General features: G+C 51.0%; 1 protein-coding gene across 1 annotated transcript in view; it reads right to left on the bottom strand.

The window, feature by feature from the left end:
• cfap65 (cilia and flagella associated protein 65) overlaps nt 1-27502 on the bottom strand; it is a 162328-nt gene that overhangs the window by 125766 nt on the left and 9060 nt on the right. The window contains exons 4-10 of the mRNA XM_065018206.1: nt 26659-26825; nt 22748-22947; nt 22434-22558; nt 21367-21589; nt 20020-20288; nt 15294-15491; nt 69-428 (exon numbers count right to left, since the gene is read on the bottom strand). Coding sequence (XP_064874278.1) covers nt 69-428; nt 15294-15491; nt 20020-20288; nt 21367-21589; nt 22434-22558; nt 22748-22947; nt 26659-26825 — 1542 coding nt within the window. The remainder of the gene's footprint in view (nt 1-68; nt 429-15293; nt 15492-20019; nt 20289-21366; nt 21590-22433; nt 22559-22747; nt 22948-26658; nt 26826-27502) is intronic.

Raw genomic sequence — 27502 nt, 5'->3', positions numbered from 1 at the left:
ATCAAAGCAGGGAATAAGAAAAACCTAAACCGAATTAATTAATAAATAATATATTTTTTTTTAATGACCTTGTAGAGAGCGAAGCACTCTAGCTGTGCCCCATGGAAGGTGTTGTGTTGCTTGGGCGTGTAGCTGACTCTGAAAGCAGTCGACTTCAGGGGTCCCAGATCACATGACGAGGGTGTGACGGAGAAGGAGGAGTTAGGAGCCGGGGTCCAGATCAAGCTGAGCTTGCCCTTGGTGTGATTGGAGAGAGTCACAGACTGCGAGGCGGAGCCATCGTGGAACAGCAACTCTGGGGGATCCACTGTGATGTGGGAACTGGTGGACCCCTCACCGCTGCCTCCTAGCTCAGCCTCCGCCTTGCCCCCTGCACAGCCTTGGTAATATTCCTCCATAGGGCTCTTCTCTGGCACAGCAGCAGGATCCTAGAAAGACACGTGTTATATTATAGGGCTCTTCTCTGGCACAGCAGCAGGATCCTAGAAAGACACGTGTTATATTATAGGGCTCTTCTCTGAGCAGGATCAGGTTATATTATAGGGCTCTTCTCTGGCACAGCAGCAGGATCCTAGAAAGACACGTGTTATATTATAGGGCTCTTCTCTGACACAGCAGCAGGATCCTAGAAAGACACGTGTTATATTATAGGGCTCTTCTCTGGCACAGCAGCAGGATCCTAGAAAGACACTTGTTATATTATAGGGCTCTTCTCTGGCACAGCAGCAGGATCCTAGAAAGACACGTGTTATATTATAGGGCTCTCTCTGGCACAGCAGCAGGATCCTAGAAAGACACTTGTTATATTATAGGGCTCTTCTCTGGCACAGCAGCAGGATCCTAGAAAGACACGTGTTATATTATAGGGCTCTTCTCTGACACAGCAGCAGGATCCTAGAAAGACACGTGTTATATTATAGGGCTCTTCTCTGGCACAGCAGCAGGATCCTAGAAAGACACTTGTTATATTATAGGGCTCTTCTCTGGCACAGCAGCAGGATCCTAGAAAGACACGTGTTATATTATAGGGCTCTTCTCTGGCACAGCAGCAGGATCCTAGAAAGACACGTGTTATATTATAGGGCTCTTCTCTGACACAGCAGCAGGATCCTAGAAAGACACCTGTTTTATTAGTTGTATGTACAGGATACACATGGTGTACGTTGTCCAATGAAAGGCTTACTGCAGGTTCAGCATCAGTATAATACAGGAAGGACAATATTTACACGGAGGGTTAGTGTGTGTGTGTGTGTGTGTGTGTGTGTGTGTCTCTCCTAAGGTGTGGAGATTCAGAGCAGGTGGTCAGTCCAGTTCAGGTGTTCAGCAGTCTGATGGTTTGTAGATAGAAACTGTCTCTGGACCTGTTGGTATCAGACCTCATGCTCTGATACAGTCTGATGGTTTGTAGATAGAAACTGTCTCTGGACCTGTTGGTATCAGACCTCATGCTCTGAAACAGTCTGATGGTTTGTAGATAGAAACTGTCTCTGGACCTGTTGGTATCAGACCTCATGCTCTGATACAGTCTGATGGCTTGTAGATAGAAACTGTCTCTGGACCTGTTGGTATCAGACCTCATGCTCTGATACAGTCTGATGGCTTGTAGATAGAAACTGTCTCTGGACCTGTTGGTATCAGACCTCATGCTCTGATACAGTCTGATGGCTTGTAGATAGAAACTGTCTCTGGACCTGTTGGTATCAGACATGCTCTGATACAGTCTGATGTTTTGGAGATAGAAACTGTCTCTGGACCTGTTGGTATCAGACATGCTCTGATACAGTCTGATGTTTTGTAGATAGAAACTGTCTCTGGACCTGTTGGTATCAGACATACAGTGGCCCTGTATGATGCTGCGGGAAAACCTTAGGCAACGTTTCAAATAAATGTCATAGTGTCAGGTTCAAGGGTCGAATCCATTTGAACTGAAATTCCGATTTCATTGTTTCTCATTGCTTTTCATGAGGACAATTTTGAATTTCAGTTTACTTCCTGAATTGACTGATTTGTGATACAGCTGAACATCAAAGCTACGAGGCTGATTATCTAGAAGATATTTATCAGATGTCGAAACTGGGAAGAGGAGTCTAAAACAAACCATAAACAGATGGAAGTCCGTCTGTGCCATCAGCTCAGAGGCCGAAACAAGCTAAATCCTCCTGTATATGGGGAGGCAGGTAACCTAGTGGTTAGAGTGTAGGGGAGGCAGGTAACCTAGTGGTTAGAGTGTAGGGAGGCAGGTAACCTAGTGGTTAGAGTGTAGAGGAGGCAGGTAGTCTAGTGGTTAGAGTGTAGGGGAGGCAGGTAGTCTAGTGGTTAGAGTGTAGAGGAGGCAGGTAACCTAGTGGTTAGAGTGTAGAGGAGGCAGGTAGTCTAGTGGTTAGAGTGTAGGGAGGCAGGTAGTCTAGTGGTTAGAGTGTAGGTAGGTAGTCTAGTGGTTAGAGTGTAGAGGAGGCAGGTAGTCCTAGTGGTTAGAGTGTAGGGAGGCAGGTAGTCTAGTGGTTAGAGTGTAGAGGAGGCAGGTAACCTAGTGGTTAGAGTGTAGAGGAGGCAGGTAACCTAGTGGTTAGAGTGTAGAGGCAGGTAGGGTTGTAGTCTAGCCTAGTGGTTAGAGTGTAGAGGGGCAGGTAGTCTAGTGGTTAGAGTGTAGAGGGAGGCAGGTAGTCTAGTGGTTAGAGTGTAGAGGAGGCAGGTAGTCTAGTGGTTAGAGTGTAGGGGAGGCAGGTAGTCTAGTGGTTAGAGTGTAGGGGAGGCAGGTAGTCTAGTGGTTAGAGTGTAGGGGAGGCAGGTAGTCTAGTGGTTAGAGTGTAGGGGAGGCAGGTAGTCTAGTGGTTAGAGTGTAGAGGTGGTAGGTAGTCTAGTGGTTAGAGTGTAGGGGAGGCAGGTAGCCTAGTGGTTAGAGTGTAGAGGAGGTAGGTAGTCTAGTGGTTAGAGTGTAGAGGAGGTAGGTAGTCTAGTGGTTAGAGTGTAGGGGAGGCAGGTAACCTAGTGGTTAGAGTGTAGGGAGGCAGGTAGTAGTGGTTAGAGTGTAGGTAGGTAGTCTAGTGGTTAGAGTGTAGGGGAGGCAGGTAGTCTAGTGGTTAGAGTGTAGGGGAGGCAGGTAGTCTAGTGGTTAGAGTGTAGAGGCGGTAGGTAGTCTAGTGGTTAGAGTGTAGGGGAGGCAGGTAGCCTAGTGGTTAGAGTGTAGAGGGGAGGCAGGTAGTCTAGTGGTTAGAGTGTAGAGGAGGCAGGTAGTCTAGTGGTTAGAGTGTAGGGGAGGCAGGTAGTCTAGTGGTTAGAGTGTAGAGGAGGCAGGTAGTCTAGTGGTTAGAGTGTAGGGGAGGCAGGTAACCTAGTGGTTAGAGTGTAGAGGAGGCAGGTAGTCTAGTGGTTAGAGTGTAGGGGAGGCAGGTAGTCTAGTGGTTAGAGTGTAGGGGAGGCAGGTAGCCTAGTGGTTAGAGTGTAGAGGAGGCAGGTAGTCTAGTGGTTAGAGTGTAGGGGAGGCAGGTAGTCTAGTGGTTAGAGTGTAGGGGAGGCAGGTAACCTAGTGGTTAGAGTGTAGGGGAGGCAGGTAGTCTAGTGGTTAGAGTGTAGGGGAGGCAGGTAACCTAGTGGTTAGAGTGTAGGGGTTAGGGGAGGCAGGTAGCCTAGTGGTTAGAGTGTAGAGGAGGCAGGTAGTCTAGTGGTTAGAGTGTAGGGGAGGCAGGTAGTCTAGTGGTTAGAGTGTAGGGAGGCAGGTAGCCTAGTGGTTAGAGTGTAGGGGAGGCAGGTAGTCTAGTGGTTAGAGTGTAGGGGAGGCAGGTAGTCTAGTGGTTAGAGTGTAGAGGAGGCAGGTAGTCTAGTGGTTAGAGTGTAGGGGAGGCAGGTAACCTAGTGGTTAGAGTGTAGGGGAGGCAGGTAGTCTAGTGGTTAGAGTGTAGGGGAGGCAGGTAGTCTAGTGGTTAGAGTGTAGGGGAGGCAGGTAGTCTAGTGGTTAGAGTGTAGGGAGGCAGGTAGTCTAGTGGTTAGAGTGTAGAGGCGGTAGGTAGTCTAGTGGTTAGAGTGTAGGGGAGGCAGGTAACCTAGTGGTTAGAGTGTAGAGGCGGTAGGTAGTCTAGTGGTTAGAGTGTAGGGGGAGGCAGGTAACCTAGTGGTTAGAGTGTAGAGGAGGCAGGTAGTCTAGTGGTTAGAGTGTAGAGGAGGCAGGTAGTCTAGTGGTTAGAGTGTAGGGGAGGCAGGTAACCTAGTGGTTAGAGTGTAGGGGAGGCAGGTAGTCTAGTGGTTAGAGTGTAGGGAGGCAGGTAGTCTAGTGGTTAGAGTGTAGGGAGGCAGGTAACCTAGTGGTTAGAGTGTAGGGGAGGCAGGTAGTCTAGTGGTTAGAGGGGAGGCAGGTAGTCTAGTGGTTAGAGTGTAGGGGAGGCAGGTAGTCTAGTGGTTAGAGTGTAGGGGAGGCAGGTAGTCTAGTGGTTAGAGTGTAGGGGAGGCAGGTAGTCTAGTGGTTAGAGTGTAGGGAGGCAGGTAACCTAGTGGTTAGAGTGTAGAGGCGGTAGGTAGTCTAGTGGTTAGAGTGTAGGGGAGGCAGGTAACCTAGTGGTTAGAGTGTAGGGGAGGCAGGTAGTCTAGTGGTTAGAGTGTAGGGGAGGCAGGTAGTCTAGTGGTTAGAGTGTAGGGGAGGCAGGTAGTCTAGTGGTTAGAGTGTAGGGGAGGCAGGTAGTCTAGTGGTTAGAGTGTAGAGGCGGTAGGTAGTCTAGTGGTTAGAGTGTAGGGAGGCAGGTAGGTGGTTAGAGTGTAGGGAGGCAGGTAGTCTAGTGGTTAGAGTGTAGAGGAGGCAGGTAGTCTAGTGGTTAGAGTGTAGAGGTGTAGGGAGGCAGGTAGCCTAGTGGTTAGAGTGTAGAGGCGGTAGGTAGTCTAGTGGTTAGAGTGTAGAGGAGGCAGGTAACCTAGTGGTTAGAGTGTAGAGGCGGTAGGTAGTCTAGTGGTTAGAGTGTAGAGGAGGCAGGTAACCTAGTGGTTAGAGTGTAGAGGCGGTAGGTAGTCTAGTGGTTAGAGTGTAGGGAGGCAGGTAGCCTAGTGGTTAGAGTGTAGGGGAGGCAGGTAGTCTAGTGGTTAGAGTGTAGAGGAGGCAGGTAGTCTAGTGGTTAGAGTGTAGAGGAGGCAGGTAGTCTAGTGGTTAGAGTGTAGAGGAGGCAGGTAACCTAGTGGTTAGAGTGTAGGGGAGGCAGGTAGCCTAGTGGTTAGAGTGTAGAGGAGGCAGGTAGTCTAGTGGTTAGAGTGTAGAGGAGGCAGGTAGTCTAGTGGTTAGAGTGTAGAGGAGGCAGGTAGTCTAGTGGTTAGAGTGTAGAGGAGGCAGGTAGTCTAGTGGTTAGAGTGTAGAGGAGGCAGGTAGCCTAGTGGTTAGAGTGTAGGGGGGCAGGTAGTCTAGTGGTTAGAGTGTAGAGGCGGCAGGTAGTCTAGTGGTTAGAGTGTAGGGAGGCAGGTAGTCTAGTGGTTAGAGTGTAGAGGTAGTCTAGGCAGGTAGTCTAGTGGTTAGAGTGTAGGGGAGGCAGGTAGTCTAGTGGTTAGAGTGTAGGGGAGGCAGGTAGTCTAGTGGTTAGAGTGTAGAGGAGGCAGGTAGTCTAGTGGTTAGAGTGTAGAGGGAGGCAGGTAGTCCTAGTGGTTAGAGTGTAGGGGAGGCAGGTAGCCTAGTGGTTAGAGTGTAGAGGAGGCAGGTAGTCTAGTGGTTAGAGTGTAGAGGGGAGGCAGGTAACCTAGTGGTTAGAGTGTAGAGGAGGCAGGTAGTCTAGTGGTTAGAGTGTAGAGGAGGCAGGTAGTCTAGTGGTTAGAGTGTAGAGGAGGCAGGTAGTCTAGTGGTTAGAGTGTAGGGGAGGCAGGTAACCTAGTGGTTAGAGTGTAGGGGAGGCAGGTAGTCTAGTGGTTAGAGTGTAGGGGAGGCAGGTAACCTAGTGGTTAGAGTGTAGGGGAGGCAGGTAACCTAGTGGTTAGAGTGTAGGGGAGGCAGGTAGTCTAGTGGTTAGAGTGTGGTTAGGGTGTAGGCAGGTAGTCTAGTGGTTAGAGTGTAGGGGAGGCAGGTAACCTAGTGGTTAGAGTGTAGGGGAGGCAGGTAGTCTAGTGGTTAGAGTGTAGGGGAGGCAGGTAACCTAGTGGTTAGAGTGTAGAGGCGGTAGGTAGTCTAGTGGTTAGAGTGTAGGGGAGGCAGGTAACCTAGTGGTTAGAGTGTAGGGGAGGCAGGTAGCCTAGTGGTTAGAGTGTAGGGAGGCAGGTAGTCTAGTGGTTAGAGTGTAGAGGGAGGCAGGTAGTCTAGTGGTTAGAGTGTAGGGAGGCAGGTAGTCTAGTGGTTAGAGTGTAGAGGCGGTAGGTAGTCTAGTGGTTAGAGTGTAGGGAGGCAGGTAGTCTAGTGGTTAGAGTGTAGAGGCGGCAGGTAGGTAGTCTAGTGGTTAGAGTGTAGGGGAGGCAGGTAACCTAGTGGTTAGAGTGTAGAGGAGGCAGGTAGTCTAGTGGTTAGAGTGTAGAGGCGGTAGGTAGTCTAGTGGTTAGAGTGTAGGGAGGCAGGTAGTCTAGTGGTTAGAGTGTAGAGGCGGTAGGTAGTCTAGTGGTTAGAGTGTAGAGGGGAGGCAGGTAACCTAGTGGTTAGAGTGTAGAGGAGGCAGGTAGTCTAGTGGTTAGAGTGTAGAGGAGGCAGGTAGTCTAGTGGTTAGAGTGTAGAGGCGGTAGGTAGTCTAGTGGTTAGAGTGTAGAGGAGGCAGGTAGTCTAGTGGTTAGAGTGTAGGGGAGGCAGGTAGTCTAGTGGTTAGAGTGTAGAGGAGGTAGGTAGTCTAGTGGTTAGAGTGTAGAGGAGGCAGGTAGTCTAGTGGTTAGAGTGTAGAGGGAGGCAGGTAACCTAGTGGTTAGAGTGTAGAGGAGGCAGGTAGTCTAGTGGTTAGAGTGTAGGGGAGGCAGGTAGTCTAGTGGTTAGAGTGTAGAGGCGGCAGGTAGTCTAGTGGTTAGAGTGTAGAGGAGGCAGGTAGTCTAGTGGTTAGAGTGTAGGGGAGGCAGGTAGTCTAGTGGTTAGAGTGTAGGGGAGGCAGGTAGTCTAGTGGTTAGAGTGTAGAGGAGGCAGGTAGTCTAGTGGTTAGAGTGTAGAGGAGGCAGGTAGTCTAGTGGTTAGAGTGTAGAGGAGGCAGGTAGTCTAGTGGTTAGAGTGTAGAGGAGGCAGGTAACCTAGTGGTTAGAGTGTAGGGGAGGCAGGTAGTCTAGTGGTTAGAGTGTAGGGGAGGCAGGTAGTCTAGTGGTTAGAGTGTAGAGGAGGTAGGTAGTCTAGTGGTTAGAGTGTAGGGGAGGCAGGTAGTCTAGTGGTTAGAGTGTAGAGGAGGCAGGTAGTCTAGTGGTTAGAGTGTAGGGGAGGCAGGTAGTCTAGTGGTTAGAGTGTAGAGGAGGCAGGTAGTCTAGTGGTTAGAGTGTAGAGGAGGTAGGTAGTCTAGTGGTTAGAGTGTAGAGGAGGTAGGTAGTCTAGTGGTTAGAGTGTAGAGGAGGCAGGTAGTCTAGTGGTTAGAGTGTAGGGGAGGCAGGTAGTCTAGTGGTTAGAGTGTAGAGGCGGTAGGTAGTCTAGTGGTTAGAGTGTAGAGGAGGTAGTCAGGTAGTCTAGTGGTTAGAGTGTTAGAGGTAGGGAGGCAGGTAGTCTAGTGGTTAGAGTGTAGGGGAGGCAGGTAGTCTAGTGGTTAGAGTGTAGAGGCGGTAGGTAGTCTAGTGGTTAGAGTGTAGAGGAGGCAGGTAGTCTAGTGGTTAGAGTGTAGAGGTGGCAGGTAACCTAGTGGTTAGAGTGTAGGGGAGGCAGGTAGCCTAGTGGTTAGAGTGTAGGGGAGGCAGGTAACCTAGTGGTTAGAGTGTAGGGGAGGCAGGTAGTCTAGTGGTTAGAGTGTAGGGTAGTCTAGTGGTTAGAGTAGTCTAGTGGTTAGAGTGTAGAGGAGGCAGGTAGTCTAGTGGTTAGAGTGTAGAGGAGGCAGGTAGTCTAGTGGTTAGAGTGTAGGGAGGCAGGTAGTCTAGTGGTTAGAGTGTAGGGGAGGCAGGTAGTCTAGTGGTTAGAGTGTAGAGGGGAGGCAGGTAGTCTAGTGGTTAGAGTGTAGAGGCAGGTAACCTAGTGGTTAGAGTGTAGGGGAGGTAGGTAGTCTAGTGGTTAGAGTGTAGGGGAGGCAGGTAGTCTAGTGGTTAGAGTGTAGAGGTGGCAGGTAGCCTAGTGGTTAGAGTGTAGAGGCAGGTAACCTAGTGGTTAGAGTGTAGGGGAGGCAGGTAGTCTAGTGGTTAGAGTGTAGAGGTGGCAGGTAGCCTAGTGGTTAGAGTGTAGAGGCAGGTAACCTAGTGGTTAGAGTGTAGGGGAGGCAGGTAGTCTAGTGGTTAGAGTGTAGAGGCGGTAGGTAGTCTAGTGGTTAGAGTGTAGAGGCGGTAGGTAGTCTAGTGGTTAGAGTGTAGGGGAGGCAGGTAGTCTAGTGGTTAGAGTGTAGGGGAGGCAGGTAGTCTAGTGGTTAGAGTGTAGAGGCGGTAGGTAGTCTAGTGGTTAGAGTGTAGAGGAGGCAGGTAGTCTAGTGGTTAGAGTGTAGAGGCGGTAGGTAGTCTAGTGGTTAGAGTGTAGAGGAGGCAGGTAGTCTAGTGGTTAGAGTGTAGGGGAGGCAGGTAGTCTAGTGGTTAGAGTGTAGGGGAGGCAGGTAGTCTAGTGGTTAGAGTGTAGAGGCGGTAGGTAGTCTAGTGGTTAGAGTGTAGAGGAGGCAGGTAGTCTAGTGGTTAGAGTGTAGAGGAGGCAGGTAGTCTAGTGGTTAGAGTGTAGAGGAGGCAGGTAGTCTAGTGGTTAGAGTGTAGAGGCGGTAGGTAGTCTAGTGGTTAGAGTGTAGAGGAGGCAGGTAGTCTAGTGGTTAGAGTGTAGAGGAGGTAGGTAGTCTAGTGGTTAGAGTGTAGGGGAGGCAGGTAGTCTAGTGGTTAGAGTGTAGAGGGGCAGGTAGTCTAGTGGTTAGAGTGTAGAGGAGGCAGGTAACCTAGTGGTTAGAGTGTAGAGGAGGCAGGTAGTCTAGTGGTTAGAGTGTAGAGGAGGTAGGTAGTCTAGTGGTTAGAGTGTAGGGGAGGCAGGTAGTCTAGTGGTTAGAGTGTAGGGGAGGCAGGTAGTCTAGTGGTTAGAGTGTAGAGGCGGTAGGTAGTCTAGTGGTTAGAGTGTAGGGGAGGCAGGTAGTCTAGTGGTTAGAGTGTAGAGGGGGCAGGTAGTCTAGTGGTTAGAGTGTAGGGGTGGCAGGTAGTCTAGTGGTTAGAGTGTAGGGGCGGCAGGTAACCTAGTGGTTAGAGTGTAGAGGCGGTAGGTAGTCTAGTGGTTAGAGTGTAGGGAGGCAGGTAGCCTAGTGGTTAGAGTGTAGAGGAGGCAGGTAGCCTAGTGGTTAGAGTGTAGAGGCGGTAGGTAGTCTAGTGGTTAGAGTGTAGGGGAGGCAGGTAACCTAGTGGTTAGAGTGTAGAGGAGGCAGGTAACCTAGTGGTTAGAGTGTAGGGGAGGCAGGTAACCTAGTGGTTAGAGTGTAGGGGAGGCAGGTAGTCTAGTGGTTAGAGTGTAGAGGAGGCAGGTAGTCTAGTGGTTAGAGTGTAGAGGAGGCAGGTAGTCTAGTGGTTAGAGTGTAGAGGAGGCAGGTAGTCTAGTGGTTAGAGTGTAGAGGAGGCAGGTAGTCTAGTGGTTAGAGTGTAGGGAGGCAGGTAGTCTAGTGGTTAGAGTGTAGGGGAGGCAGGTAGTCTAGTGGTTAGAGTGTAGAGGAGGCAGGTAGTCTAGTGGTTAGAGTGTAGGGAGGCAGGTAGTCTAGTGGTTAGAGTGTAGAGGAGGCAGGTAGTCTAGTGGTTAGAGTGTAGGGGAGGCAGGTAGTCTAGTGGTTAGAGTGTAGAGGCGGTAGGTAGTCTAGTGGTTAGAGTGTAGAGGAGGCAGGTAGTCTAGTGGTTAGAGTGTAGGGGAGGTAGGTAGTCTAGTGGTTAGAGTGTAGGGGAGGCAGGTAGTCTAGTGGTTAGAGTGTAGGGGAGGCAGGTAATCTAGTGGTTAGAGTGTAGGGGAGGCAGGTAGTCTAGTGGTTAGAGTGTAGAGGAGGCAGGTAGTCTAGTGGTTAGAGTGTAGAGGAGGCAGGTAGTCTAGTGGTTAGAGTGTAGAGGAGGCAGGTAGTCTAGTGGTTAGAGTGTAGGGGGGAGGCAGGTAGTCTAGTGGTTAGAGTGTAGAGGGAGGTAGGTAGTCTAGTGGTTAGAGTGTAGAGGTGGCAGGTAGTCTAGTGGTTAGAGTGTAGAGGTGGCAGGTAGTCTAGTGGTTAGAGTGTAGAGGGAGGCAGGTAGTCTAGTGGTTAGAGTGTAGAGGAGGCAGGTAGTCTAGTGGTTAGAGTGTAGAGGAGGCAGGTAGTCTAGTGGTTAGAGTGTAGGGGAGGCAGGTAGTCTAGTGGTTAGAGTGTAGGGAGGCAGGTAGTCTAGTGGTTAGAGTGTAGAGGGAGGCAGGTAGTCTAGTGGTTAGAGTGTAGGGGAGGCAGGTAGTCTAGTGGTTAGAGTGTAGAGGAGGCAGGTAGTCTAGTGGTTAGAGTGTAGAGGAGGTAGGTAGTCTAGTGGTTAGAGTGTAGAGGAGGCAGGTAGTCTAGTGGTTAGAGTGTAGGGGAGGCAGGTAGTCTAGTGGTTAGAGTGTAGAGGCGGTAGGTAGTCTAGTGGTTAGAGTGTAGAGGTGGCAGGTAGTCTAGTGGTTAGAGTGTAGAGGAGGTAGGTAGTCTAGTGGTTAGAGTGTAGAGGAGGCAGGTAGTCTAGTGGTTAGAGTGTAGGGGAGGCAGGTAGTCTAGTGGTTAGAGTGTAGAGGCGGTAGGTAGTCTAGTGGTTAGAGTGTAGAGGAGGCAGGTAACCTAGTGGTTAGAGTGTAGAGGAGGCAGGTAGTCTAGTGGTTAGAGTGTAGAGGAGGCAGGTAGTCTAGTGGTTAGAGTGTAGGGCGGCAGGTAGTCTAGTGGTTAGAGTGTAGAGGATGGCAGGTAGTCTAGTGGTTAGAGTGTAGAGGAGGTAGGTAGTCTAGTGGTTAGAGTGTAGAGGGAGGCAGGTAGTCTAGTGGTTAGAGTGTAGAGGGGCAGGTAGTCTAGTGGTTAGAGTGTAGGGCGGCAGGTAGTCTAGTGGTTAGAGTGTAGGGAGGCAGGTAGTCTAGTGGTTAGAGTGTAGAGGAGGTAGGTAGTCTAGTGGTTAGAGTGTAGGGGAGGCAGGTAGTCTAGTGGTTAGAGTGTAGAGGCGGCAGGTAGTCTAGTGGTTAGAGTGTAGGGGAGGCAGGTAGTCTAGTGGTTAGAGTGTAGAGGGAGGCAGGTAGTCTAGTGGTTAGAGTGTAGGGGCGGCAGGTAACCTAGTGGTTAGAGTGTAGAGGCGGTAGGTAGTCTAGTGGTTAGAGTGTAGGGGAGGCAGGTAGTCTAGTGGTTAGAGTGTAGAGGTGGCAGGTAGCCTAGTGGTTAGAGTGTAGAGGCGGTAGGTAGTCTAGTGGTTAGAGTGTAGGGGCGGCAGGTAACCTAGTGGTTAGAGTGTAGAGGTGGCAGGTAACCTAGTGGTTAGAGTGTAGAGGCAGGTAACCTAGTGGTTAGAGTGTAGGGGAGGCAGGTAGTCTAGTGGTTAGAGTGTAGAGGAGGCAGGTAGTCTAGTGGTTAGAGTGTAGAGGAGGTAGGTAGTCTAGTGGTTAGAGTGTAGGGGAGGCAGGTAGTCTAGTGGTTAGAGTGTAGAGGAGGCAGGTAGTCTAGTGGGTAGAGTGTAGAGGAGGTAGGTAGACTAGTGGTTAGAGTGTAGGGGAGGCAGGTAGTCTAGTGGTTAGAGTGTAGAGGGAGGCAGGTAGTCTAGTGGTTAGAGTGTAGGGGAGGCAGGTAGTCTAGTGGTTAGAGTGTAGGGGAGGCAGGTAGTCTAGTGGTTAGAGTGTAGGGGAGGCAGGTAGTCTAGTGGTTAGAGTGTAGAGGCGGTAGGTAGTCTAGTGGTTAGAGTGTAGAGGAGGCAGGTAGTCTAGTGGTTAGAGTGTAGGGGAGGCAGGTAGTCTAGTGGTTAGAGTGTAGGGGAGGCAGGTAGTCTAGTGGTTAGAGTGTAGGGAGGCAGGTAGTCTAGTGGTTAGAGTGTAGGGGAGGCAGGTAACCTAGTGGTTAGAGTGTAGGGGAGGCAGGTAGTCTAGTGGTTAGAGTGTAGAGGAGGCAGGTAGTCTAGTGGTTAGAGTGTAGAGGAGGCAGGTAGTCTAGTGGTTAGAGTGTAGGGGAGGCAGGTAGTCTAGTGGTTAGAGTGTAGAGGCGGTAGGTAGTCTAGTGGTTAGAGTGTAGAGGTGGCAGGTAGTCTAGTGGTTAGAGTGTAGAGGTGGGTAGTCTAGTGGTTAGAGTGTAGGGGAGGCAGGTAGTCTAGTGGTTAGAGTGTAGAGGAGGTAGGTAGTCTAGTGGTTAGAGTGTAGAGGAGGCAGGTAGTCTAGTGGTTAGAGTGTAGGGAGGCAGGTAGTCTAGTGGTTAGAGTGTAGGGGAGGCAGGTAGTCTAGTGGTTAGAGTGTAGAGGCGGTAGGTAGTCTAGTGGTTAGAGTGTAGAGGGGCAGGTAGTCTAGTGGTTAGAGTGTAGAGGCGGTAGGTAGTCTAGTGGTTAGAGTGTAGAGGAGGCAGGTAGTCTAGTGGTTAGAGTGTAGAGGAGGTAGGTAGTCTAGTGGTTAGAGTGTAGAGGAGGCAGGTAGTCTAGTGGTTAGAGTGTAGGGAGGCAGGTAGTCTAGTGGTTAGAGTGTAGAGGAGGCAGGTAGTCTAGTGGTTAGAGTGTAGGGGAGGTAGGTAGTCTAGTGGTTAGAGTGTAGGGAGGCAGGTAGTCTAGTGGTTAGAGTGTAGGGGAGGCAGGTAGTCTAGTGGTTAGAGTGTAGGGGAGGCAGGTAGTCTAGTGGTTAGAGTGTAGAGGAGGCAGGTAGTCTAGTGGTTAGAGTGTAGAGGAGGCAGGTAGTCTAGTGGTTAGAGTGTAGGGGAGGCAGGTAGTCTAGTGGTTAGAGTGTAGAGGCGGTAGGTAGTCTAGTGGTTAGAGTGTAGAGGTGGCAGGCAGTCTAGTGGTTAGAGTGTAGAGGCGGTAGGTAGTCTAGTGGTTAGAGTGTAGAGGCGGTAGGTAGTCTAGTGGTTAGAGTGTAGAGGAGGCAGGTAGTCTAGTGGTTAGAGTGTAGGGGAGGCAGGTAGTCTAGTGGTTAGAGTGTAGGGAGGTAGGTAGTCTAGTGGTTAGAGTGTAGAGGAGGCAGGTAGTCTAGTGGTTAGAGTGTAGAGGAGGCAGGTAGTCTAGTGGTTAGAGTGTTGAGGAGGTAGGTAGTCTAGTGGTTAGAGTGTAGAGGAGGCAGGTAGTCTAGTGGTTAGAGTGTAGAGGAGGCAGGTAGTCTAGTGGTTAGAGTGTAGAGGCGGTAGGTAGTCTAGTGGTTAGAGTGTAGAGGTGGCAGGTAGTCTAGTGGTTAGAGTGTAGAGGAGGTAGGTAGTCTAGTGGTTAGAGTGTAGGGAGGCAGGTAGTCTAGTGGTTAGAGTGTAGAGGAGGCAGGAAGTCTAGTGGTTAGAGTGTAGAGGAGGTAGATAGTCTAGTGGTTAGAGTGTAGAGGAGGCAGGTAGTCTAGTGGTTAGAGTGTACAGGAGGTAGGTAGTCTAGTGGTTAGAGTGTAGAGGAGGCAGGTAGTCTAGTGGTTAGAGTGTAGAGGAGGCAGGTAGTCTAGTGGTTAGAGTGTAGAGGAGGTAGGTAGTCTAGTGGTTAGAGTGTAGAGGTGGCAGGTAGTCTAGTGGTTAGAGTGTAGGGGCGGCAGGTAGTCTAGTGGTTAGAGTGTAGAGGAGGCAGGTAGTCTAGTGGTTAGAGTGTAGGGGAGGCAGGTAGCCTAGTGGTTAGAGTGTAGGGGCGGCAGGTAGCCTAGTGGTTAGAGTGTAGAGGCGGCAGGGTAGCCTAGTGGTTAGAGTGTAGAGGCGGCAGGTAGCCTAGTGGTTAGAGTGGAGGGGCGGCAGGTAGTCTAGTGGTTAGAGTGTAGGGGAGGCAGGTAGTCTAGTGGTTAGAGTGTAGGGGATGCAGTTAGTCTAGTGGTTAGAGTGTAGAGGCGGTAGGTAGCCTAGTTGTTAGAGTGTAGGGGCGGCAGGTAGTCTAGTGGTTAGAGTGTAGGGGAGGCAGGTAACCTAGTGGTTAGAGTGTAGGGGAGGCAGGTAGTCTAGTGGTTAGAGTGTAGGGGAGGCAGGTAGTCTAGTGGTTAGAGTGTAGGGGCGGCAGGTAACCTAGTGGTTAGAGTGTAGGGGAGGCAGGTAGCCTAGTGGTTAGAGTGTAGGGGAGGCAGGTAGTCTAGTGGTTAGAGTGTAGGGGAGGCAGGTAGTCTAGTGGTTAGAGTGTAGAGGCAGGTAACCTAGTGGTTAGAGTGTAGGGGAGGCAGGTAGTCTAGTGGTTAGAGTGTAGAGGCGGTAGGTAGTCTAGTGGTTAGAGTGTAGAGGCGGTAGGTAGTCTAGTGGTTAGAGTGTAGAGGAGGCAGGTAGTCTAGTGGTTAGAGTGTAGGGGAGGCAGGTAGTCTAGTGGTTAGAGTGTAGGGGAGGCAGGTAGTCTAGTGGTTAGAGTGTAGAGGCGGTAGGTAGTCTAGTGGTTAGAGTGTAGGGGCGGCAGGTAGTCTAGTGGTTAGAGTGTAGAGGAGGCAGGTAGTCTAGTGGTTAGAGTGTAGAGAAGGTAGGTAGTCTAGTGGTTAGAGTGTAGAGGAGGCAGGTAGTCTAGTGGTCAGAGTGTAGAGGCGGTAGGTAGTCTAGTGGTTAGAGTGTAGAGGTGGCAGGTAGTCTAGTGGTTAGAGTGTAGGGGAGGCAGGTAACCTAGTGGTTAGAGTGTAGGGGAGGCAGGTAACCTAGTGGTTAGAGTGTAGGGGAGGCAGGTAGTCTAGTGGTTAGAGTGTAGGGGAGGCAGGTAACCTAGTGGTTAGAGTGTAGGGGAGGCAGGTAGCCTAGTGGTTAGAGTGTAGGGGCGGTAGGTAACCTAGTGGTTAGAGTGTAGAGGAGGCAGGTAACCTAGTGGTTAGAGTGTAGGGGCGGCAGGTAACCTAGTGGTTAGAGTGTACATTTACATTTACATTTAAGTCATTTAGCAGACGCTCGTGTAGGGGCGGCAGGTAACCTAGTGGTTAGAGCGTTGGGCCAGTAACCGAAAGGTTGCTAGATCGAATCCCCGAGCTGACAAGGTAAAAATCTGTTGTTCTGCCCCTGAACAAGGCAGTTAACCCACTGTTCCTACGCTTCCTCCTGATTGGCCGAAGGCTCTAAACCCAGGACTTCTGCCTTGCAAACACACATGACCTCCCGCCTGAAGCGTTGTTCCACTGAAACGCTAGAGCCGAGGTGTGAGTTTCACAGATCAGCCGTCTGCCGCACACATACCTCTTGTAACATCAGAGCTCCCTCCAGGTCCACTTGGATCTTGTCCTCTGCCAGCATGGCGCCGAGTACATCAGGAGGGTAGCAGGTGAGTCCCCGGGCCAGGTGCTGCCGGTACAGGACCAGGTGTCTGGGGTGAAGGATGGCTGGTTTCAGCTGCTCAGAGTGACAGGTCCCTATCAGGTCCAGGAACAGAGGCTCCTGAACAGGGAAGATACAAACACGATTGGTAGTATAGCTGTGTGTGTGTGTGTGTGTGTGTGTGTGTGTGTGTTCTCATGTTCATTCTGAACGAGACATGGAAGTGTGTCAACCTAGTTAATGTTACTCACAAAACATACGCTACATTTTGAAAAGCTATGACTGAAAAAAAGCTATGACCCAGTCCCTCACCCTCCTGTCCCTCACCCTCCTGTCCCTCACCTTGTGTAGCAGCAGACAGACCACCCTCCAGCCCCTCACCCTCCTGTCCCTCACCCTGTGTAGCAGCAGGCAGACCACCCTCCTGTCCCTCACCCTCCTGTCCCACACCCTGTGTAGCAACAGACAGACCACCCTCCTGTCCCTCACCCTGTGTAGCAGCAGACAGACCATCCTCCTGCCCCTCACCCTCCTGTCCCTCACCCTGTGTAACAGCAGACAGACCACCCTCCTCCCCCTCACCCTCCTGCCCCTCACCCTCCTGTCCCTCACCCTGTGTAGCAGCAGACAGACCACCCTCCTGTCCCTCACCCTCCTGCCCCTCACCCTCCTGTCCCTCACCCTGTGTAGCAGCAGACAGACCACCCTCCTGTCCCTCACCCTGTGTAGCAGCAGACAGACCACCCTCCTGCCCCTCACCCTGTGTAGCAGCAGACAGACCATCCTCCAGCCCCTCACCCTCCTGTCCCTCACCCTGTGTAGCAACAGACAGACCACCCTCCTGTCCCTCACCCTGTGTAGCAGCAGACAGACCACCCTCCTGTCCCTCACCCTGTGTAGCAGCAGACAGACCACCCTCCTGTCCCTCACCCTCCTGTCCCTCACCCTGTGTAGCAGCAGACAGACCACCCTCCTGTCCCTCCACCCTCCAGCCCCAGACACCCTCCTGTCCCTCACCCTGTGTAGCAACAGACAGACCACCCTCCTGTCCCTCACCCTGTGTAGCAGCAGACAGACCACCCTCCAGCCCCTCACCCTCCTGTCCCTCACCCTGTGTAACAGCAGACAGACCACCCTCCAGCCCCTCACCCTCCTGTCCCTCACCCTGTGTAGCAGCAGACAGACCACCCTCCAGTCCCTCACCCTCCTGTCCCTCACCCTCCTGTCCCTCACCCTGTGTAGCAACAGACAGACCACCCTCCTGTCCCTCACCCTCCTGTCCCTCACCCTGTGTAGCAGCAGACAGACCACCCTCCAGTCCCTCACCCTCCTGTCCCTCACCCTGTGTAGCAACAGACAGACCACCCTCCTGTCCCTCACCGTCCTGTCCCTCACCCTGTGTAGCAGCAGACAGACCACCCTCCAGTCCCTCACCCTGTGTAGCAGCAGACAGACCACCCTCCAGTCCCTCACCCTGTGTAGCAGCAGACAGACCACCCTCCTGCCCCTCACCCTGTGTAGCAGCAGACAGACCACCCTCCTGTCCCTCACCCTGTGTAGCAGCAGACAGACCACCCTCCTGCCCCTCACCATGTGTAGCAGCAGACAGACCACCCTCCTGTCCCTCACCCTCCTGCCCCTCACCCTGTGTAGCAGCAGACAGACCACCCTCCTGTCCCTCACCCTGTGTAGCAGCAGACAGACCACCCTCCAGTCCCTCACCCTGTGTAGCAGCAGACAGACCACCCTCCTGCCCCTCACCCTGTGTAGCAGCAGACAGACCACCCTCCAGCCCCTCACCCTCCTGTCCCTCACCCTGTGTAGCAGCAGACAGACCACCCTCCAGCCCCTCACCCTCCTGTCCCTCACCCTGTGTAGCAGCAGGCAGACCACCCTCCTGTCCCTCACCCTCCTGTCCCACACCCTGTGTAGCAACAGACAGACCACCCTCCTGTCCCTCACCCTGTGTAGCAGCAGACAGACCATCCTCCTACCCCTCACCCTCCTGTCCCTCACCCTCCTGTCCCTCACCCTGTGTAACAGCAGACAGACCACCCTCCTCCCCCTCACCCTCCTGCCCCCTCACCCTCCTGTCCCTCACCCTGTGTAGCAACAGACAGACCACCCTCCTGTCCCTCACCCTCCTGTCCCTCACCCTCCTGTCCCTCACCCTGTGTAGCAGCAGACAGACCACCCTCCTGTCCCTCACCCCCTGTGTAGCAGCAGACAGACCACCCTCCAGTCCCTCACCCTGTGTAGCAGCAGACAGACCACCCTCCTGCCCCTCACCCTGTGTAGCAGCAGACAGACCATCCTCCACCCTGTGTAGCAGCAGACAGACCACCCTCCTGTCCCTCACCCTGTGTAGCAGCAGACAGACCACCCTCCTGTCCCTCACCCTGTGTAGCAGCAGACAGACCACCCTCCTGTCCCTCACCCTGTGTAGCAGCAGACAGACCACCCTCCTGTCCCTCACCCTCCTGTCCCTCACCCTGTGTAACAGCAGACAGACCACCCTCCTGTCCCTCACCCTGTGTAGCAGCAGACAGACCACCCTCCAGCCCCTCACCCTCCTGTCCCTCACCCTGTGTAACAGCAGACAGACCACCCTCCAGTCCCTCACCCTGTGTAGCAGCAGACAGACCACCCTCCAGCCCCTCACCCTCCTGTCCCTCACCCTGTGTAACAGCAGACAGACCACCCTCCAGCCCCTCACCCTCCTGTCCCTCACCCTGTGTAGCAGCAGACAGACCACCCTCCAGTCCCTCACCCTCCTGTCCCTCACCCTCCTGTCCCTCACCCTGTGTAGCAACAGACAGACCACCCTCCTGTCCCTCACCCTCCTGTCCCTCACCCTGTGTAGCAGCAGACAGACCACCCTCCAGTCCCTCACCCTCCTGTCCCTCACCCTGTGTAGCAACAGACAGACCACCCTCCTGTCCCTCACCGTCCTGTCCCTCACCCTGTGTAGCAGCAGACAGACCACCCTCCAGTCCCTCACCCTGTGTAGCAGCAGACAGACCACCCTCCAGTCCCTCACCCTGTGTAGCAGCAGACAGACCACCCTCCTGCCCCTCACCCTGTGTAGCAGCAGACAGACCACCCTCCTGTCCCTCACCCTGTGTAGCAGCAGACAGACCACCCTCCTGCCCCTCACCATGTGTAGCAGCAGACAGACCACCCTCCTGTCCCTCACCCTCCTGCCCCTCACCCTGTGTAGCAGCAGACAGACCACCCTCCTGTCCCTCACCCTGTGTAGCAGCAGACAGACCACCCTCCAGTCCCTCACCCTGTGTAGCAGCAGACAGACCACCCTCCTGCCCCTCACCCTGTGTAGCAGCAGACAGACCACCCTCCTGTCCCTCACCCTCCTGCCCCTCACCCTGTGTAGCAACAGACAGACCACCCTCCTGTCCCTCACCCTGTGTAGCAGCAGACAGACCACCCTCCTGTCCCTCACCCTGTGTAGCAGCAGACAGACCACCCTCCTGTCCCTCACCCTGTGTAGCAGCAGACAGACCACCCTCCTGCCCCTCACCCTGTGTAGCAACAGACAGACCACCCTCCTGTCCCTCACCCTGGGTAGCAGCAGACAGACCACCCTCCTGTCCCTCACCCTCCTGCCCCTCACCCTGTGTAGCAGCAGACAGACCACCCTCCTGTCCCTCACCCTGTGTAGCAGCAGACAGACCACCCTCCTGTCCCTCACCCTGTGTAGCAACAGACAGACCACCCTCCTGTCCCTCACCCTCCTGTCCCTCACCCTGTGTAGCAGCAGACAGACCACCCTCCAGTCCCTCACCCTCCTGTCCCTCACCCTGTGTAGCAACAGACAGACCACCCTCCTGTCCCTCACCGTCCTGTCCCTCACCCTGTGTAGCAGCAGACAGACCACCCTCCAGTCCCTCACCCTGTGTAGCAGCAGACAGACCACCCTCCAGTCCCTCACCCTGTGTAGCAGCAGACAGACCACCCTCCTGCCCCTCACCCTGTGTAGCAGCAGACAGACCACCCTCCTGTCCCTCACCCTGTGTAGCAGCAGACAGACCACCCTCCTGCCCCTCACCATGTGTAGCAGCAGACAGACCACCCTCCTGTCCCTCACCCTCCTGCCCCTCACCCTGTGTAGCAGCAGACAGACCACCCTCCTGTCCCTCACCCTGTGTAGCAGCAGACAGACCACCCTCCAGTCCCTCACCCTGTGTAGCAGCAGACAGACCACCCTCCTGCCCCTCACCCTGTGTAGCAGCAGACAGACCACCCTCCTGTCCCTCACCCTCCTGCCCCTCACCCTGTGTAGCAACAGACAGACCACCCTCCTGTCCCTCACCCTGTGTAGCAGCAGACAGACACCCTCCAGACAGACCACCCTCCTGTCCCTCACCCTGTGTAGCAGCAGACAGACCACCCTCCTGTCCCTCACCCTGTGTAGCAGCAGACAGACCACCCTCCTGTCCCTCACCCTGTGTAGCAGCAGACAGACCACCCTCCTCCCCCTCACCCTCCTGCCCCTCACCCTGTGTAGCAGCAGACAGACCACCCTCCTGTCCCTCACCCTCCTGTCCCTCACCCTGTGTAGCAGCAGACAGACCACCCTCCTGCCCCTCACCCTGTGTAGCAGCAGACAGACCACCCTCCTGCCCCTCACCCTATGTAGCAGCAGACAGACCACCCTCCTGTGATGTCCCATGGGGTGGTGTGGTCTGAAGAGCAGGCGTAGGCGCCGGCTGCTGTTGGGTGGCAGGGTACCACAGGCTGGCTCCAAGGTGAAGACACTATGCCCTGTGGCGTCCAAGTCAAACTGGTACTGGGCCTCCACAGAGGAGGAGTTGATGATGTCCACGGTACGCAAGGCCTCCTCACCCTCATCCACACAGCCAAAGTCCAGCATAGAGGAGGACAGGGACACCTGAGGACCTGCAGAGGAGGAGGAGGGAGGATCAAGATGGAGGAGGACAGAGAACCTGAGGACCTGCAGAGGAGGAGGAGGGAGGATCAAGATGGAGGAGGACAGAGAACCTGAGGACCTGCAGAGGAGGAGGAGGGAGGATCAAGATGGAGGAGGACAGAGAACCTGAGGACCTGCAGAGGAGGAGGGAGGATCAAGATGGAGGAGGACAGAGAACCTGAGGACCTGCAGAGGAGGAGGAGGGAGGATCAAGATGGAGGAGGACAGAGAACCTGAGGACCTGCAGAGGAGGAGGAGGGAGGATCAAGATGGAGGAGGACAGAGAACCTGAGGACCTGCAGAGGAGGAGGAGGGAGGATCAAAATGGAGGAGGACAGAGAACCTGAGGACCTGCAGAGGAGGAGGAGGGAGGATCAAGATGGAGGAGGACAGAGAACCTGAGGACCTGGAGGAGGACAGAGGAGGAGGAGGAGAGGATCAAGATGGAGGAGGACAGAGAACCTGAGGACCTGCAGAGGAGGAGGGAGGATCAAGATGGAGGAGGACAGAGAACCTGAGGACCTGCAGAGGAGGAGGACAGAGAACCTGAGGACCTGCAGAGGAGGAGGGGGGAGGATCAAGATGGAGGAGGACAGAGAACCTGAGGACCTGCAGAGGAGGAGGAGGAGGAGGAGGACAGGAACCTGAGGACAGAGGAGGAGGAGGTGGGAGGAGGACAGAGAACCTGAGGACCTGCAGAGGAGGAGGAGGATCAAAATGGAGGAGGACAGAGAACCTGGAGGACCTGGAGGAGGAGGAGGGAGGATCAGAGAGGACAGAGAACCTGAGGACCTGCAGAGGAGGAGGAGGGAGGATCAAGATGGAGGAGGACAGAGAACCTGAGGACCTGCAGAGGAGGAGGGAGGATCAAGATGGAGGAGGACAGGGAACCTGAGGACCTGCAGAGGAGGAGGGAGGATCAAGACAGAGGATCAAGATGGAGGAGGACAGAGAACCTGAGGAGCTGCAGAGGAGGAGGATGGAGGATCAAGACAGAGGAGGACAGAGACACCTGTGATTTCCTTCGTATTGCTTACTGTACTGTACCTATGCAGGTGCCGGTGACTTTGAGCAGGGGTTTGCTGAGCGCCCCGGGGCAGGTGAGTGACAGGTAGTCCACAGTGGTGCTGTCCACAGTTCCAGGAGAGAAAATCACAGGTACCCTGATGGAGGAACGCGGAGCCACCTCTCCCTTCTGGATAACACACTGGAACACTGACTCTGACAGCGGCGGACGCTGCATCCTGGACAGACTAAAGGAAGTCGTTATCTGGGAGAAAATTAAAGGGAGAGGGGGAGAGAGAGGGAGAGAGAGAGGGGTGGGGGGGGGAGGAGACCATAAACAGAGAGGCAGTGTGAAGTTGATGAAGAAATGTGTCCCATGCAGGCTAATGCTGATGACAATATCTGATTGAAGAAGCTAGGAGGAAGGAACTGAGGATAGATTGAGAATCAGAAGCTAGGAGGAAGGAACTGAGGATAGATTGAGAATCAGAAGCTAGGAGGAAGGAACTGAGGATAGATTGAGAATCAGAAGCTAGGAGGAAGGAAGGAACTCACTGAAGATGGAATCAGAAGCTAGGAGGAAGGAACTCACTGAGGATGGATTGAGAATCAGAAGCTAGGAGGAAGGAACTCACTGAGGATGGATTCAGAAGCTAGGAGAAAGGAACTCACTGAGGATGGAATCAGAAGCTAGGAGGAAGGAACTCACTGAGGATGGAATCAGAAGCTAGGAGGAAGGAACTCACTGAGGATGGAATCAGAAGCTAGGAGGAAGGAACTCATTGAGGATGGAATCAGAAGCTAGGAGGAAGGAACTCACTGAGGATGGATTGAGAATCAGAAGCTAGGAGGGAGGAACTCACTGAGGATGGATTGAGAATCAGAAGCTAGGAGAAAGGAACTCACTGAGGATGGAATCAGAAGCTAGGAGGAAGGAACTCACTGAGGATGGATTGAGAATCAGAAGCTAGGAGGAAGGAACTCACTGAGGATGGATTGAGAATCAGAAGCTAGGAGGAAGGAACTCACTGAGGATGGAATCAGAAGCTAGGAGGAAGGAACTCACTGAGGATAGATTGAGAATCAGAAGCTAGGAGGAAGGAACTCACTGAGGATGGATTGAGAATCTCAAAGTGTCTTTCCATGTTGCAGCCGACAGGCACATTGCCAAATTCCAGCACCTTAAATCCCTCCTCCTGACCCGGGGCACTGATCTGAAGGAATGGGTACTTTGCTGTGGAAAACATAAACCCATTACCATACAATAAATATATGGGCCAAGTTCTGAAACATGTAAATCCTTTAGACAGTGTGTGAGGTCCAGAACACACAACTCAAACAATGTGTGTCATCCTTGCTTTATAGTTGCTTTATAGTTGTTTAATGTTCTTGGCTTTGATCAATCAATATATGTATCACTTACATAGGCCCTGTAGGAGCACAGTACAGCTGTTCTCTCCCTCGTCCCCGAAGGCACAGCTAGCCTGGACCTGGTAGACCAACGCCTCCCGTGGTCTGAAGAGCACCGTGACTCTACACTCCTGACCCGGCTCCAGCATCCCGCTCTCTGGACACAGCTGGAACGGAGAGGGCACCTCCCACCGGAAACCTGTCTGTAGCTTACTGAGGACAGAGAAACACAGTACTTTCCAGAACCTACCATTGATCAATACTTTGATAACAGTGAGTGTATCTAACTGTACTGACAGACTAGAGACAATAGAAGCACAGCATGTGTGTTGATGATGGGTGGGCGTGGCACTAGAACCACCAGGTGTATCTAAACTACCTGTGGGATGGATTCAACTGGCAACAACTGTTCCCCTGACAACCTTTATTTCCCCTCAATTTACAGTGGGATTAGTCAACCAACCTTTAACCACCATTAACTAACCAACCTTTAACCACCATTAACTAACCAACCTTTAACCACCATTAACTAACCAACCTACCTTGAACTAATATTAACCAACCAACCTTTAACCACCATTAACTAACCAACCTACCTTGAACTAATATTAACCAACCTATCTTTAACCACCATTAACTAACCAACCTACCTTGAACTAATATTAACCAACCTACCTTTAACCACCATTAACTAACCAACCTACCTTGAACTAATATTAACCAACCTACCTTTAACCACTATTAACTAACCAACCTACCTTTAACCACCATTAACTAACCAACCTACATTTAACCACCATTAACTAACCAACCTACCTTTAACCACTATTAACCAACCTACCTACAAGCAGTATTAACCAGCTCTAACCAATATTAACCAGCCTATCTCTAACCAATATTAACCAGCCTAACTATAACCACTATTAACCAACCCATCTCTAACCACTATTAACCAACCCATCTCTAACCACTATTAACCAACCCATCTCTAACCAATATTAACCAACCCATCTCTAACCACTATTAACCAACCCATCTCTAACCACTATTAACCAACCCATCTCTAACCACTATTAACCAACCCATCTCTAACCAATATTAACCAGCCTATCTCTAACCACTATTAACCAGCCCATCTCTATCCACTATTAACCAACTCATCTCTAACCACTATTAACCAACCCATCTCTAACCACTATTAACCAACCCATCTCTAACCAATATTAACCAACCCATCTCTAACCAATATTAACCAACCCATCTCTAACCACTATTAACCAACCCGTCTCTAACCAATATTAACCAACCCATCTCTAACCAATATTAACCAACCCATCTCTAACCACTATTAACCAACCTAACTATAACCACTATTAACCAACCCATCTCTAACCAATATTAACCAACCCATCTCTAACCACTATTAACCAACCTAACTATAACCACTATTAACCAACCCATCTCTAACCAATATTAACCAACCCATCTCTAACCACTATTAACCAACCTATCTCTAACCACTATTAACCAACCCATCTCTAACCAATATTAACCAACCCATCTCTAACCACTATTAACCAACCCATCTCTAACCACTATTAACCAACCCATCTCTAACCACTATTAACCAGCCTATCTCTAACCACTATTAACCAACCCATCTCTAACCACTATTAACCAACCCATCTCTAACCACTATTAACCAACCCATCTCTAACCACTATTAACCAACCCATCTCTAACCAATATTAACCAGCCTAACTATAACCACTATTAACCAACCCATCTCTAACCACTACTAACCAACCCATCTCTAACCAATATTAACCAGCCTAACTATAACCACTATTAACCAACCCATCTCTAACCAATATTAACCAACCCATCTCTAACCACTATTAACCAACCTAACTCTAACCACTATTAACCAACCCATCTCTAACCAATATTAACCAACCCATCTCTAACCAATATTAACCAACCCATCTATAACCAATATTAACCAACCCAACTCTAACCACTATTAACCAACCCATCTCTAACCAATACTAACCAACCCATCTCTAACCACTATTAACCAGCCTATCTCTAACCACTATTAACCAACCCATCTCTAACCACTATTAACCAACCCATCTCTAACCACTATTAACCAACCCATCTCTAACCACTATTAACCAACCCATCTCTAACCAATATTAACCAGCCTAACTATAACCACTATTAACCAACCCATCTCTAACCACTATTAACCAACCCATCTCTAACCAATATTAACCAACCCATCTCTAACCACTATTAACCAGCCTATCTCTAACCACTATTAACCAACCCATCTCTAACCACTATTATCCAACCCATCTCTAACCACTATTAACCAACCCATCTCTAACCAATATTAACCAACCCATCTCTAACCAATATTAACCAGCCTAACTATAACCACTATTAACCAACCCATCTCTAACCACTATTAACCAACCCATCTCTAACCAATATTAACCAGCCTAACTATAACCACTATTAACCAACCCATCTCTAACCAATATTAACCAACCCATCTCTAACCACTATTAACCAACCTAACTATAACCACTATTAACCAACCCATCTCTAACCAATATTAACCAACCCATCTCTAACCAATATTAACCAGCCTAACTATAACCAATATTAACCAACCCATCTCTAACCACTATTAACCAACCCATCTCTAACCAATATTAACCAACCCATCTCTAACCATTATTAACCAACACATCTCTAACCAATATTAACCAGCCTAACTATAACCAATATTAACCAACCCATCTCTAACCACTATTAACCAACCCATCTCTAACCACGATTAACCAACCCATCTCTAACCACTATTAACCAGCCTATCTCTAACCACTATTAACCAACCCATCTCTAACCACTATTAACCAACCCATCTCTAACCACTATTAACCAACCCATCTCTAACCAATATTAACCAGCCTAACTATAACCACTATTAACCAACCCATCTCTAACCACTATTAACCAACCCATCTCTAACCAATATTAACCAGCCTAACTATAACCACTATTAACCAACCCATCTCTAACCACTATTAACCAACCTAACTATAACCACTATTAACCAACCCATCTCTAACCAATATTAACCAGGCTATCTCTAACCAATATTAACCAACCCATCTCTAACCACTATTAACCAACCCATCTCTAACCACTATTGACCAACCCATCTCTAACCACTATTAACCAACCTAACTATAACCACTATTAACCAACCCATCTCTAACCAATATTAACCAGCCTAACTATAACCACTATTAACCAACCCATCTCTAACCACTATTAACCAACCCATCTCTAACCACAATTAACCAACCCATCTCTATCCACTATTAACCAACCCATCTCTAACCAATATTAACCAGCCTAACTATACCCACTATTAACCAACCCATCTCTAACCACTATTAACCAACCCATCTCTAACCACTATTAACCAACCCATCTCTAACCACTATTAACCAACCCATCTCTAACCACTATTAACCAACCCATCTCTAACCACTATTAACCAACCCATCTCTAACCACTATTAACCAACCCATCTCTAACCACAATTAACCAACCCATCTCTATCCACTATTAACCAACCCATCTCTAACCAATATTAACCAGCCTAACTATACCCACTATTAACCAACCCATCTCTAACCACTATTAACCAACCCATCTCTAACCACTATTAACCAACCCATCTCTAACCACTATTAACCAACCCATCTCTAACCACTATTAACCAACCCATCTCTAACCACTATTAACCAACCCATCTCTAACCAATATTAACCAACCCATCTCTAACCACTATTAACCAGCCTAATTATAACCGTTGCTGTGATAATAGTGAGTGTAGCTTGCCTGGCGTTGCGGAACATGAAGACGGTCTGTGATTGGTGGAGAACAGCACAGGGAGGTAGGAGGACAGACTCGGGTACGTCCAGAGCATGGTGAGGTATGGTCGCCCTCAGAGACACCTGGAACAACCCATCTTTACTGTGGAACTCTATGGTGTCCTGGTATTCACACTGCTCAACACACAACATACACACATTATTACCTGTTATTACCAGGCCAGTGTCCAGTCTGGATTATACATGTTATTACCAGGCCAGTGTCCAGTCTGGATTATAGATGTTATTACCAGGCCAGTGTCCAGTCTGGATTATAGATGTTATTACCAGGCCAGTGTCCAGTCTGGATTATACATGTTATTACCAGGCCAGTGTCCAGTCTGGATTATACATGTTATTACCAGGCCAGTGTCCAGTCTGGATTATACATGTTATTACCAGGCCAGTGTCCAGTCTGGATTATAGATGTTATTACCAGGCCAGTGTCCAGTCTGGATTATGTGTTATTACCAGGCCAGTGTCCAGTCTGGATTATACATGTTATTACCAGGACCCCAAGTCACGAGCTCTGCTGGTCGGTACTGCTTAGAAACCTAGTTGTGCCAAAAGCCCTGCTCTGCCCTCAGACCAATCACGAGCCGGCAGGCTACAAGTAGGCTCTCTCAGGCAGGATGAAAATGACTACATAGACCATGATCCTTAGCAATATTTTGGTGCCATTCAGCCCCAAATGAGCAATTTTGCGTGCTTCAAATTCAAATAGTTCCGTCTTCGTGCGCCATGCGACAGTTTCCCATAGGAATACGTGGATGACGTCAGCGCTGTCAGTACCCACTGGTGTTAATGTCTGT

This window comes from Oncorhynchus nerka, linkage group LG1 (assembly GCF_034236695.1).
Source record: "Oncorhynchus nerka isolate Pitt River linkage group LG1, Oner_Uvic_2.0, whole genome shotgun sequence".
Classification (NCBI taxonomy): Eukaryota; Metazoa; Chordata; class Actinopteri; order Salmoniformes; family Salmonidae; genus Oncorhynchus; species Oncorhynchus nerka.
This window is presented reverse-complemented; position numbering and strand designations above follow the sequence as displayed.